The sequence below is a fragment of the Strongylocentrotus purpuratus genome, unplaced genomic scaffold, assembly GCF_000002235.5.
Source record: "Strongylocentrotus purpuratus isolate Spur 01 unplaced genomic scaffold, Spur_5.0 spur5_scaffold_5, whole genome shotgun sequence".
Taxonomy (NCBI): Eukaryota; Metazoa; Echinodermata; class Echinoidea; order Camarodonta; family Strongylocentrotidae; genus Strongylocentrotus; species Strongylocentrotus purpuratus.
In genome coordinates this window covers 33,872,414-33,886,336 of record NW_022145611.1, presented here as the reverse complement: position 1 = coordinate 33,886,336, position 13,923 = coordinate 33,872,414, and the positions used below count along the sequence as shown (strand labels likewise).

Genomic DNA, 13,923 nt, shown 5'->3' with positions numbered 1-13,923 from the left:
GGTAGTTTTTTACAAGTGACTTCTTGTAACATCATATACATCAATTTCAATACAAAATAATTGCACAATATTCGAGTTGTGATTTACCCATAAACATGAAATTTGGTTACCGTATATGCAAAACAAAGTGTGTGCATACTGTTTTCTGGGGTTGGAAACAATAAGAAGCCTTGCTGTAACTGTACACATACAGAATAAATGGAGTATTGTGCCTCTGTAAGAAACTAAAAATATACTTGCATAACTTGCCTTTTGGATCAAACTTGACCATCATCATCTTTGGTTTTAATCTGTTTCTGATCATCACTTTACAAGTCCCTGTTCCAGCTGCACTCTTCATCATCACCATCACCCGTCTAGAATAGAAGTGGAAAAATGGGGAATGTACAGTCACATTATTCTTCCATTATACATCAACATGATTAGATTTACAAAAAGGAGTTTATCAATTGGCATATTTTGCAAATTAAAATAATTTGTGACTATTTTCATAAGAGTTAAACTTGGCTGTTTAATTCTTGGGAAATATGTTACTTTGTTCATTTACTATATTTTTCTTCTTATTTTGTCACCTCTTTCCCTTTTCCTAAACCCTCCTCCTTATCACATAACTAAAAAGAATTTTTGACTAAACATTCTCATTCTCAGGGAATAAAAAAAATCAGCACAATTTCAAAATGTGTCCTGTTTCATGTATTCCATGCACTTTATATTATGTATTATTTTTATTGTGATCTTCCTGTTTGATCACCAGTAACATAATTGCATTGTCTGATTATTTCATGAGTTCTCTGTTAAGAAAAAATTGACCACATCAACAAAAATTGTACAAATTTCAAATTCAATATTTAGATAAAAATAAAGCACTCGGTATTCCATTTTAAATAGTACTAATGAATATCCAAATAGTTTTTTTTTTCAATACTTACTTGCTTTTAGCAACTGTGGAGAAGAAAAAAAAGAGAAAAAAATATGAAAGTTATGCAATCATATAGATAATGTCTATTTAATAACTTCACATATAAAAGTCTCATCATAATGGTCTTATAACATGGCATAACAACAGCCTTTAACAGGACATTTCCTATTTAGGGATAACAAAAAATTGTAATAATTTCAAGAAAAAGGAGTTCACTTGGGCATAAATGAATCATAAAGTACTTACAAATAAATTGAAGGCAGGAAAATTCAAGTTAAATGACAAATGCTATGTTCACCAAAATTTGATTCCCCATGTACCCTTTTCTTTGTCTTCACAGTGGATTCATCAGAGGCAATATGAGAGATATTACCATAACGACATGTAGATTTTTCCACTTTTTCCCCCTTCAAAATCATGCTTTTCACTTGACCTTGTGATGTAATCACATAATTTGCAGGCTTACATTAAGGGACGGTATTAAATACAAGGAAGATAATTTCATATATAATTCAAATCATGCCCTAATTCACATCATTTCTTTTAAAATCAAGTGAATATACTTACACAGAGCAAGTGAAAGAAACATGCTGGAAAAGGAGAAAACTGCACCCCAGATCTGCAACTTTTGATGTATAATCAAATCAGGGCAAGCCTCACTCACGAAGCCTGCCAATATAAACATGAAGGTATATTTTAATATATAACATCTTTAGAGTTTAGTAATTTTTAGTTTTCTTTGGATTGAAGCGGTAAAAATATTTTTTAATTCTTAGGGTTAGACTTCCCATTTTTGGCATTAATTTTTGTAAATCCAATTCTAGTCTACATTTATTTGTTTCTCAATGATTTAATTAAAAAATACACCTGGTAATCATAAAAATAAAGAATACTTTTTCTTGTTTGCTTGACAAACAACTTCCTCCCTGAAGTTGTAAAACTCTGGAATGATCTACCTCAATCAAACGTGGACATCAAATCCAGCACAGTCTTCAAATCTGCAACCCAAATATTAAACCAAATAAAATAGCAGAGTCTAGCCCTAAATTACACAAATTTATACTCTCGTCACGATCACGCCAAGTTATACTTCCATTTATAATTCCTAGCAGACCATTCGGAAGTGATCAACAAAAGGTACAAGATGTACCTTGCCGGTAAAGAAGAGTGCCCATGGCCATGCCCTAGCCCTCATGTGCACTCCAGCAAATCAGAGAGTCAATGCTAATGCGTATTAACCTCTAGCACTGCACTACGTGTTAATAGGCAGCATTTAGATACATGAATAGTCAATACACTCACAACACACAAATGCACACAATCATGCCGATGCGGCTAATCGGCAAGTTTGACAGTAGACTCACAATTTGAATTTTTAAATCATTCTTTCTAACATCAGAAAGTTGAAAAAATTGTTTTTTACTGCTATTTAGGCGTCATCAATTGTCACTAACTAAAGTACCGATTTTGAGTGAAATCAGTTGAGTTTTGTACAGTGGTGTTTCAAATGTTGAGAATCAAAATCACAGCTTTTAAGTTTTAATGCACAGCCAGGATAGTAATGCACCTTTGTGTGCTCGTGTGCTGATTTGGGTTCGGGCCTTATCTACAAACAGTGCCAGGAATTGGATTCCCAGCACAAATCACAGTTTATGGGACCGTTATGTTCAAAGTTGATACTTGGAAATATCAGAGGTGAAAGATCTGTCGCCACTTGAGTATTATTTGGATGAAAACCACATGTTACTCAAATTATATTAAATTATGTAAGCTTTTAGTTAGAAGACCCCATTTAATGACAACTTCCTCTTAAATGATAGAAACTTACACTTTTTGTCGACGGCTTGCGCTTGGATTTCGATGATGGTGATGCACTCCTTGAGAACTACGGAACGCTAATTGGAAAATTAAGAAAATGTATAATGGAAAATAACGATTAAAAAAAAAATAGCTCCCTCATATTAAAGGAATTTCACTCTCAGGTCATACATCCATTAAATAATTAAGTCTTCTTGTATTAACAAAATGATCGTTCTTTGCGTCTAAAAATGATGAATGCACAACTCAATCTGCACAGTGCACTATGTTACACATTTAGCACCTCATAATCATTTTGTGGGACAACAGTGATCGCAATGGCGGACTCAAAGCCACAAGTCAAAGAGGAAAAACCAAAAGCTACTGATGACAAGAAATATGCTATATTTTCCAAAGATTCCATTAAAACGATGGCAGAATCTGCAGGGCATGAAAGACTTTCAGAGGAAACAGCAGCAATTTTAGCAGAAGATGTATGCTATCGTCTCCGAGAAGCAGTCCAGGTTTGTGTTTCAACATTTTCTCTGTTAAACACTAAACAGTCAGCTCAGCGTTATACCATCTTAATTCTGATCTGACTTTGTCTGAGAGAAATGGAAGTGGAATTAAAAACTTTGATGTGGATTTTAACATGTAATCTTGTGTATTTTATGAGTGGTTATGAGGTGGTGAACGTTCAAGGCATTTATTTGTAATTTAATACCAAAATCTTGGTGTAGAAAGTAGGGAGTCTAGCCTAATTTCATTTCTATTTTTATTAATTGAAAGTTAAACATGCTAACAAGTAGATATGTGGCTGAGTTAACTTACATTGATTTACACAACATTTGCTTGTGACGAAATGAATGATGCGCACGCTGCACACCCATTGCAAAAGTGCACTTGTGCTCTAATGCAGCCGTTAAATTAAGATCTAGTTCAGTAAATTCAGGGATTTTATTGTAATTAAATAGTCTTAAATAAATTTGTGAGTGATGTGAAATTGAAACTGAAAAACAACATTTTTTTTAAAACTTGAAATCTTGATCGAATGATTCATCATCATCTTAATAGCGATAGTTTAGTTTGGTCTAGATCTAGACTGAACATTGAAATTATGTTTTAAAAACAAATATATATTTGTTCATGTAATTGTAGGGTGCCCTATGCAGCTAAGGCAAGGCATTGCTGCAACTTGCAGAGAACAAGATACACAACTTCACTCCTTGCTTGCCTGTGTTGAACTGCCTGAGATTATGCATGCTTCCCAGCCTCAGGGATTTATTTTGCATATATATTTACATGTACATTTGTATCACAACTGTAAATATGATATAAATATATATTGAAATAACAGAGCTTGTAATTGAAAGGAGGTACAGTATATTAAATATACATAGATCTGTGTGCACTTAAATGAGCTGCTATGAATATTGAATAAGGACTTAACCAAACACACTGGAAAGAACATATCTAATGAACCATCGGATGAACATGAAAAGAGGAACAAAAGACACTAAAGTTGGGAGAGTGAATATAGCATGAGAGAAGGTAAAGGGAATGGTGATGGTGATGGAAAGCTCTACAGAGTCTACATAATCCTGAAAAATTTTACTTATAATTTTCCACAATTCACTCAATAAAATGCTCAAGTATTGAGGATTGAGCTGTAAAAAAAAAGAGTAGAATCTATAAATTAAAAAAAAGTGTCTTGAACTTGCAATAGTCTGCTTACCAACAGTTTAAACAATCATTATCTTGTAATTTATTTCATTTTTGGGGATCATTTCTGCTGGAGCACTTAATTAGCATTTCTCTTCTTGTCACTATCAGGCGAGTGCTCAGTTCATGAAGCATAGCAAGCGGAAGCGGATGACCTCAGATGATGTTAACAAGGCACTGAGATGGAGTGATGTAGAGGTAGGTAAATACCCCGGGGACCTGTTTCACAAAGCCTTTTTTCAATGACAAATGACAATAATCAGTGACAAATATGCTGATAGCCAATCAGAAGCAAGGGTTTCACTAGCTTATAACAAAAACTGTCATTTGTCACTGATAACAAGTTTTGTGAAATGGGTTCCTGATCTCACCTCATAGGATACTGCATTGTCAAACTGTTTTCTTCTAATGCTGTACAGTGCATAGTAGATTGAAACCCTATTTCTAAGCCTATTCAGAAATTATAATATTTTTCTCTTGCTGCTGTTTCACATAGATTCTAGTGCATAACTACAGGATGGTCCACAATGGATTTAAATATATAACAGCAACAAGTTTGAAAATCAGGTATGGGTTAATATTCATTCCCAACCAAACTTATTTAATGAAATATTAGTCATGAAATGTGGAGCCCTTACGCAAGCTCTGAAGCCCAGCCACTATGGACTGTGCTTTGTATACATCAGCTCATACTCCTTCCACATTGCAATTGTGCTCATTTGAATTTGTAGATTAATTGCTGCCATGCTGGAGGCTCAAAGTAAACCCATGATCTCCTTTGATCCATTCCAGTGTTCAAATCATTAAACTTTGACAACATATTGCTCCTTTTTAGTTTATAATTCCTGCTTATAAGACTTATTTGCCTATTCTCTCTTTCCCTATGAAGCCCATCCATGGTTACGGGTCTAATGAGCCTGCTGTGTTCAGACAGATAAAGGATACCAATCTTTATTTTGTGGAAGATCGAGAGCTGAGTCTGTCTGAGATCGCCATGGATACCAAGATACCAAACAGTGCTGGGAATACTTCCCTCAAAGGTTTGCTAAATTTAGCTTAATCCATTAACATCATCCATCATCTGCACTGAATGTAATTGTAGTAAACATTACAGTTGTATTTTTTTATCCTCAAAAAATACTCTTGTTGAGAACTTGAGAGCTTTGATGTAATATCAACCTGAAGGGTTTTGAACGGCTGGATTACCAAGGGAGACAAAACAAAGCATAAACGAACAAATGAGTGAAATATAGAGAACATTTTGACAGCAGCAATGTATTCACAAACAATAATACTAGATCATCTTACCAAGCCAGCAAATGACTTTTAGCAAGTGACTACTCTAGTACAATTAGCATTTACTCATCTCTATTTCATAAAGTGATTATATTGTTGCCTTCCTCATATTATTTTCCTTTTACTTTCTGCAGCTAATTGGCTAGCGCTTGAAGGTGTTCACAAGACTGTTGTACAATCAAGTGATCCTGGTAAGTTAAACTAAGTGCTAGTGAATTCCAAAACAATCAATTTTATTTTACCAGATTTTATAGTAGATTATTTTCTATCCTATTTGAAAAAATTGTAGTATTAACCTGGACCCTGTTTCTATAAACAACTATGTACATTAGAGAAAGGAGACTGTAAACTTGTGATTGATTAGAGGTCTTGCGATTGATTCGGATCAATCCCAACTCTATATAAGAAAAGGCCCTGTTATCTCTCTCTCTCTCTCTCTCTCTCTCTCTCTCTCTTTCATTCAATTCTTTTTACAGTATGCCTGTATAGTTTTCATGATTTATTATTATTTTGACAACTTTTTGTGAGATTTGTATTCCTTTTTCATCTTAATTTGTGTAGGTCAAGCAGCTGCTGAAGGCATTCAAAAGATTCTTGGAGTTCAAGGTCAAGGTAATAACATTCTCTCAAAATCTGCTTTACCTGAGTGTATGATTCAATGTTTATAATTGTTACACATTGCTATAAAATTTTCCATCAATGCCATAAGTGTTGATCCCTGTTTGACTTTTGGGTGACTTTGTGAAAAAACAGTTGAAATTGGAGGCGTATATGAACCACCAATTCAGAGTTCATTCCAGAATTTATGAGGATTCTGCCTGTGATGTATAGACACAAGCTGCCGTATAATTATGTGCAGGAAGTAGGGTACTTAAAGTTTTGGTATGGGTTCATGAATGTGGTTCAATGAACATTTTAGAAGCATATGCGATTATACAATATTCAATGATCGTTATTGCGGCTGAAATCGAGTCTAAAGTGATGAAATTGTTAATAATAAACTCTTTATGTTGTATAGCACCCTCTCAAGACTGATATTACTGTAGCTTTAAAACAATGTTTTTTTTACTACAATCGACCAATTTGTTATTCCCGCTTGGAAATAATATATCAGAACTGCATAATTTGAGATGGTCATGGTCGCAGCTACCATGGAATGGCCTTAGGCGCTATTTGAAATATATGAAATTTACAGGGTATTGGTATTCGTAAAACAGATAAAAACCAGACAAATCTCTCAAATTGAACCAATACCCTGTGATATGTGTATGAATATGCATTGATGCAGTTAACCTTGCAACACTTATATAATATTGGATGGCTTTGAGTGTGATACAAGAATATGTTGCTTGAGCTATGATAATATTGGACGAGTCAAAGACGAGTCTAATGTTGTCTTAGCGAGAGCAATATATTCTTGTATTACATGAAAACAAAGCCGTACAATATTATTATTATTATTATCTATTTTAGTCTGACTGGCGAAATACCAAAATTTGACTTACCTCAGTACATAAATATGGCTTTATTTTTGTGTGATATCGCAATGATATTAATATCGATAGTTGAAGTTCCTGGATGACCGAGCAATACAAAAACAATATTGGTCGGTCATCCGGGTACTGCGCTAAAGATATTGAATACACTAATTTATTGTCCCAATTAGATAATAATGTCTCTTACTGTGTATTTGTTGACTTGCCAGGTATGACCCACAGCATGGAGATGTTATCATCTGATCAGGTTACCTACTATCAGCATATCATCAAGGCTATTCTAGGCACAGATGAGGAGGCTAAAAAGGTAATCAGTATAGATCTCCTATTGTATGGTTGATGTGAGATTTTATGACGTGTGCTCCAATGCCGATTGCCTATGCTAACCAAATTCCTGTCTTTAACCCTGAACTTAACACTGTACCCAACTTTAATTCTAAACCTAAACCTAAACCTAATGTAAAACCTAATGTAAAACCCAATAGCAACCACATTATATGTCGCATGAAGGCTAAATGAATATAGATGCTAAAGCATCCTCTTCTACTTTAATATCTGATGAATGTTGAAAATATAAATGATAAAGAAGAATGTGTGAGATTGTTTTTAAAACAATTCCTTTTTTTTGTCTTTCCTTGATCCATTTCCAGTCAGCATTTCAACTAACATACTTTTGATTGATTTGTTTTTACAGGTGGTGCTGATAGATCTTCAAACAAACAGTAAGATAGCGGGCTTACTCCCTTACCTGGTCAACTTTGTATCAGCCGGTGTGAAGGTAGTCAGTCTAGAGCTCTATCAACTTACAGGGCTTCTCTACATCATTGATGCTCTTTTGAGGAACCAGTTCATCTATCTGGGTCCCTATGTAAGCATATTTTATTCTCTGTTCATTCTCTACTGTATTCTGTTCTATGTGTTGCATCAAATCGTGTACCGTATAGTTACTTTTATGTTTATTAAAAATGTACTTAAACTTGCAACATTTGAGAAGAAGAGAGCCAAACAGCATCTTAAAAGTAGCCTCGTACTAGACACCAGATGGAAAAAAGGAGGACCCAGAAACTACCTGGTGTAGAACTGTAGAGGATGAAATGATAGTGATGAACCTGACCTGGGTAGGTGTCCAGGGAACAGCCCAAAACCAGGAGTGGAAGACCTTTGCTGCTGCTCGACATGACAGGAGGCATAATTGGCATTGACTGACTGACTGACCTAAGATTGCAAGATTTCTTTATAGAAATATGATTCTTGTGCTGCAACAGAATCAAATCTTCAACACACAGAGTACCAGTAAACCATTAGGTGATGGACATGCAAGTGTTATTCATGTGAAATCTTGACATTTTCTAATACAGGATTACAATGTTCTTTTCTATATTATCATCAGATGATCCAGCTAGTATCCACTGTAATGTACTGTATCCTGGAACCCCTAGCCGTCTCCATCAATCCTCTCAACGACCATTGGGGTCTCAGAGACTACGCTGCCAGGTTGCTTCTGCCAATCTTAAGGTCAGTCCAGGTCTCCTTCTTTCCTGGGCCCTGTGTCATAAAACCTATCATCCAATAGTAAGGTATCAATAACAAGTTACAATGGTTGATAAAGGCTGGGAACATTGTATCTGATTGGGAATGAGTACATTCATCATAGATTTAGCTAGGTGTTATTAATTTACAAGTTTTATGAAATGGGGCCCTGGTTTACTATCACTCATTGGCTCAGTTACAATGATGTCTCATACTAGTTGCCTGTTATAATTTAAGGGTAGGAGGGGAACCAAATATCTTGGCTAGGTTGTAAAACAGATGCTCCAGTGACAATTTCTCCATGGTCAATATCATACACAATCTTCTAACTCCAACCTTGCACTTAACACCTAAGTGTCAGACTCTGCCAATTGTATTTTTGTTTTGCTATATCTTCTTTTATCATTATCAGTGGGATCTACTCAATATCTCGGGCAATAGATTGGAAATGAAACTGTTTTCATGTTTCTTATCGAAACAAATTAAATCTAGCGTTTTATGTACAAGTTTTACAGGGATTTTTTTTGTCTGTGTGTAAATACATTGATAAAGTGATTGCACACCTTTGCTTTTATCCTCTCCAGTCCTATGTTTCTTAGTAATGTATACAAATTTTTTCCCTCCCTTTGCCTGGTAATTTTTAGATGTTCCAAGGAATCTAAGAGTAAGTTCTATCATCAAATGTTGACGGCATTTCAGGAAGTAATGAAGGACCCTGCCAGACCTCTTTGTACATACTACGGAGCTGTCATGGGACTCATAGCACTAGGTCCACAGGTACGCCATCTATCTACTACCTGTTCTCACATTGAATTGTCATAAATCTAAAATTCTTTTTCCCCAGTATAATCCATGTCATGTTTCATAATATATAGTTACACGCTTTGATATTATATCCCAAATATCATGTAAAGATTAAGTCTGAATAAAAAAACAGGTGTTGATTTTCAGGTAAAATACAGAATGAATTTCAATACCAGGATCCCCTTGTCTCATCCATACCCTTCACTATTTTCCTCATTAAATACTGCATTGTCTCATTACTGCATTTGTTTGAATATCAGTGTTTGATATGGTACTAGAAACGGCAAGATAATCATTTCTTCACAAACTTCATTTTTTATGTAGTGAATTACAAGGAAATATTGAATGAATTTGAATAAGCATTTGATGCACCTATTAACTTTGTTGTGATTGTGTACCTGTGTGTAGTTCAAATACTCTCATGTATTATCAGTAGCATTGAAATGGAAGTATTCCCAATTCTGTATGGATGTTCCCTTGTAGGCTGTTGAGGATGTGTTATGTCCAAGGCTATCCAGTTACTGGCCGACCCTTCAACAGGTTCTAGAAGATACATCCATTACAAGGGTCAAGGAAGACGGTCATAAGGTTCATGGAGCTCTCTTAGTAAGTCTTTTTTAGTCTCACATACTTTAAATCTTTACCACAAACAGGAATTCAAGAGTGGATAAGAATATATTTAAAAGCAAAATCTGATTATTTTTTCTTCCAGCTATAGAGATACTTAAAATACAAAATACCCGTATTCCTAGTTTTCCGTAAGAGATTCCTAGTATTGCAGTGGAAGGCTGGCATATATGCTAAAACCGTATGATGTTTCATAAATCACAACATTTGAATATGACATGACATAGAAAAACAACAGTTTGTAGCATAATATGAAACATAGTGAAAGAAATCACTTTATTTCAATACAGGCTAAATATAGCATAGATGAGGACTTTTTGTTGCCAAAAGCTGGCCATAGAAAACACATGAGGTCAAGGGCAGTGAATGTTGTTTATTACTTTTCGCTTCACCTGTCATTTTAATTCAAGTGAATGTGAAATGTTCTTTTCAGGGAGATGGGTTGGATTAACGTATGAGTGGTAGATGCAATTAAACTGTAATTTGCTTTCAAACCCTTGCCCGTTTGCCTTACAGACAGCAGCTGAAACTCTTCTAAGGCACAAGTTTCATAAAGGAGAGAAAGACATTGATCCACCGAGCCAGACAAGTTCTCCATGTGATAGCCCAAGGAACATGCCCGAGTTTGCCTTTGGCACTGCTAGCTACGTGACTCAACTGAGTGCCGCCTCTGGGAATCTCAACCCACACCTCAAGGAGAAACCTCCCAGGAAACACAATAACTTCATAGAGCTGTACTCTGAGTTGTATTCCTATTTCGGAGATAGTCTAAGTGTGAGACTTGGAATTGAAAGTGATTCCCTTCAGGTTTTGGAAAAGTTGGACAAACATATGGAGCATACGGCGAGCCTGCAAGACTTGGTGAATGAACGAGTTACCTTTGATGGAACCATGTTTAGACAGCATCGTGTTAAGAATGCTGGTAAAGTGCTTCCTATACCATCCAAACCAAGGACTTCTAATCCTGAGCTTCCAAAGACAAGTGGGAAGCTTCCAAGCAAATCACCGGGTCAAAAGTTACAGACCTCAAGGACAAGACATGGCAAAATGAGCAAGCGATTCCGATCAAGGTCTGGGGGTTGAGAGATGTCTTTCAGATTATGAAACCTGTGAAACCTTTGACTAAGAAGACTCCGACTATTCAGTTGGAGAGTAAAGTTTGGCAGGTCAATCTTAAGATGCCTCCTGTTGGTAAGAGAAAGAAAATGTTCAAGAAAGTTGGAATGCCACCTAATAGGAACCTACCTAGCATTCATGCTATCTTGTGATCAGTGATCTCAATGGAACAACTGTCATCCTTCCAGTGACACCCACTTTTTTAATGACAATAATCAAGTGCCAAGTAGTTGCAATACTTTGAGATTTTTTTTCTCACGTTCTTTACCTTTCAGAGGCTAGAAATTAGTTTTGGATGTTGATGATGCTCCATGATTTTGTCATCTTAAGGTGCATTTGTAGATTGTAGATGAGTTAGAATCATGTACAGTATAATTTGTATGCATTCAATCTGATCAGGATTTACATGTATTCTCAGTTTCAGTTTCATGTAAATTTAAGGGCATCTGCACTGTTGGGAAAAGCTATTGGGCAAAAACTAGATTTGAGATGAATTTTTTAATAATTTGAATACCTTTAAAAGATGATAACCTAGATCCCAGATTTTATACTCTTAAAAAGCTTTTATATTAAGAAGTAAGAAATTTGAATATACCGTAGTTACCGGTATGTAAATTGTAATTGCACATTTTTGTTATCTTGATGATGAATTAGTTCACAATTTGGCATCATTCTTACCCATTAGGACGACTTCAATAAGCCCTTTTTTGATAAATGAACCCCATTGTTGTGATAATGTTTAATTCATCTCCTCAGTCCTTATGCTTCTTATTGTCTTACTTGATATCAACAACATACAGATGGTGCATATTCCCCTGCCCCAAGCCTTTTGCTAACAGATTTAGGAACAGAAATCTTCTGTTTGTCATTTTATTCAGTTTACACTCAACAAATGCGTGGTAATTAAAAAAAGAAAAGGGCATTTCTTTAATTAGATTGTAAATGTCATGAATTTCTTCTATAACTTAGGTACACAACTTTTTCAATATAATTGGCAGTTTCTAATTGACAATTATTATTTTGCAAGGTTGTCTATCTAAGTTATAGATTAATTGAACCTATCCTCATAAAATTACATATGTTTAATTGGTTAGGCCTTTAGTAGAACCAGGTTTTCAAACACCATTCTTGTATTGAAATCAGTTTATTATTGCAGCTGTGTTTAAATTTGCCCAAATCAATGAGAATGCCCCCTTATTTGATTACTCTTCTAAGCATGTCCACCATAGAGTTGACAATTAAAAGAGTCTAGTCTTTGATGTCCTTTTGACTTTTGTGGTTGTTTTATTACTTTTCCTGAAAGTCATGCAAAATGTGCATTCCATTGCTTTTGTTTCAGATGTTCTATCGTGTTCTGAGATCAGCCAATGATGAGAACCCATCGTTTATGTAAAACATTATGATATTGATGATTGCATTTGTAGTGCCTTTTTTTCTCAATATAAAATTCCTATATCCCATTAAATTCAGTCATTTATATGACATGGTGCAAACAAGTGGTACCTAATGGAAGAATAGCAACGAATGGAGAGATATTAAAGATGGGGTGAAATCCAAATATAAGTTGATTCCTGTTGATGTGCAGGGCTGCATACAATTCATACTTTGTTATTCAAACATCTAATTATATTTCATATATTTCTAAATATTTTTCTCAGCCCTGCTAAGCTCCACCCTAAAAAAATGCTCCAGATCTCATTCATCTTGTGACATCATCTGTGCTCGTTATCTTAGTGAAACTATATTCAGTGAAACTGAGTTAACCTAATAAATGATATTTCATGAATATGTGGACTAAATCACCCACTTGTAATGCATTGAGTTAGTTCATAACGGTAGTACATTAATAGGCCAGTTTTAGTTAGCTTTGGTACATATGAGTATATGACCCACAAATATTCTCAGATCTTTTACATATTATATGGAGATGTCCCAGTATAAGCATTTGAAAATAATCACTCTGCCAAAGTCATGGAGGTGATTCATGAATACCTTTCGTTTGCCCTACTTCCAACTGTGCACCAGAGAATGTACAGTCGGTGAATAAATGAATAATGATTACATAACTTTCATGAGCACAAATCCAGTATTTGTCTTGATGGGCTTTACAACTTTGGTACAAATACCGGCTGTATCTTCCCACGGATCTACAAACTGGCTTGTAGAGAGATATATGTGAATGACGAGAGATTTGCAAAGCAGTTATCTGCTGTTTAAGCAATGAACAGTGTGTGTGTGTGTGTGTGTGTGTGTGTGTGTGTGTGTGAGAGAGAGAGAGAGGGGGTGGGGGAGAGAGACGGATGGAGAGAACATGACACCAAATTATTAAAGATGAATTATAAAACTAATTTACTTGGTATCAACTTTTGAAAATAACCCCTCTGAGGGAGGGGGGGGTTCACAAAGACTAAGATCTACTTTAAGTTGGACTTAACTATGGCAGGCCATTCATGCCACTAGTTGCTCTCACCATTGGTCTCTCAATTATGATTTTTAGATAATATTTTTTCCTTCAAATATAAACTATCAAACCACCCAGTGCCAGTGTGCAGTTCCTTTGCTCTATCTCGTCGGCAACGCAAGCGAGGCGCTAGCGCGATATCTCCGAACCCCCAT

At 35.4% G+C, this 13,923-nt stretch overlaps 1 protein-coding gene and 1 long non-coding RNA gene across 3 annotated transcripts; one reads left to right on the top strand and one right to left on the bottom strand.

Annotated features, from left to right (window-relative positions):
- Nucleotides 1-249: 249 nt before the first annotated feature.
- On the bottom strand, nt 250-2,801 carry LOC105440822. 2 transcript variants are annotated; one of them, XR_004066517.1, is made up of 4 exons: nt 2,748-2,801; nt 1,487-1,588; nt 930-942; nt 250-356 (listed from the first exon to the last, which is right to left on the bottom strand). It is a non-coding gene; the product is annotated as an uncharacterized LOC105440822 (long non-coding RNA). The 2 variants fall into 2 exon arrangements; XR_004066518.1 differs by lacking the exon at nt 2,748-2,801 and adding an exon at nt 1,813-2,134.
- A 138-nt stretch (nt 2,802-2,939) lies between these two features.
- LOC577999 (TAF6-like RNA polymerase II p300/CBP-associated factor-associated factor 65 kDa subunit 6L) lies at nt 2,940-13,113 on the top strand. Its single transcript, XM_778192.4, has 11 exons — nt 2,940-3,240; nt 4,550-4,636; nt 5,328-5,478; nt 5,869-5,925; nt 6,296-6,346; nt 7,440-7,537; nt 7,925-8,098; nt 8,621-8,745; nt 9,405-9,537; nt 10,048-10,170; nt 10,708-13,113. Exons 1-11 carry the CDS (start codon nt 3,055-3,057, stop codon nt 11,272-11,274), a joined length of 1,752 nt encoding a protein of 583 aa, XP_783285.3. The 5' UTR covers nt 2,940-3,054; the 3' UTR covers nt 11,275-13,113.
- The last annotated feature ends 810 nt before the right edge of the window (nt 13,114-13,923 follow it).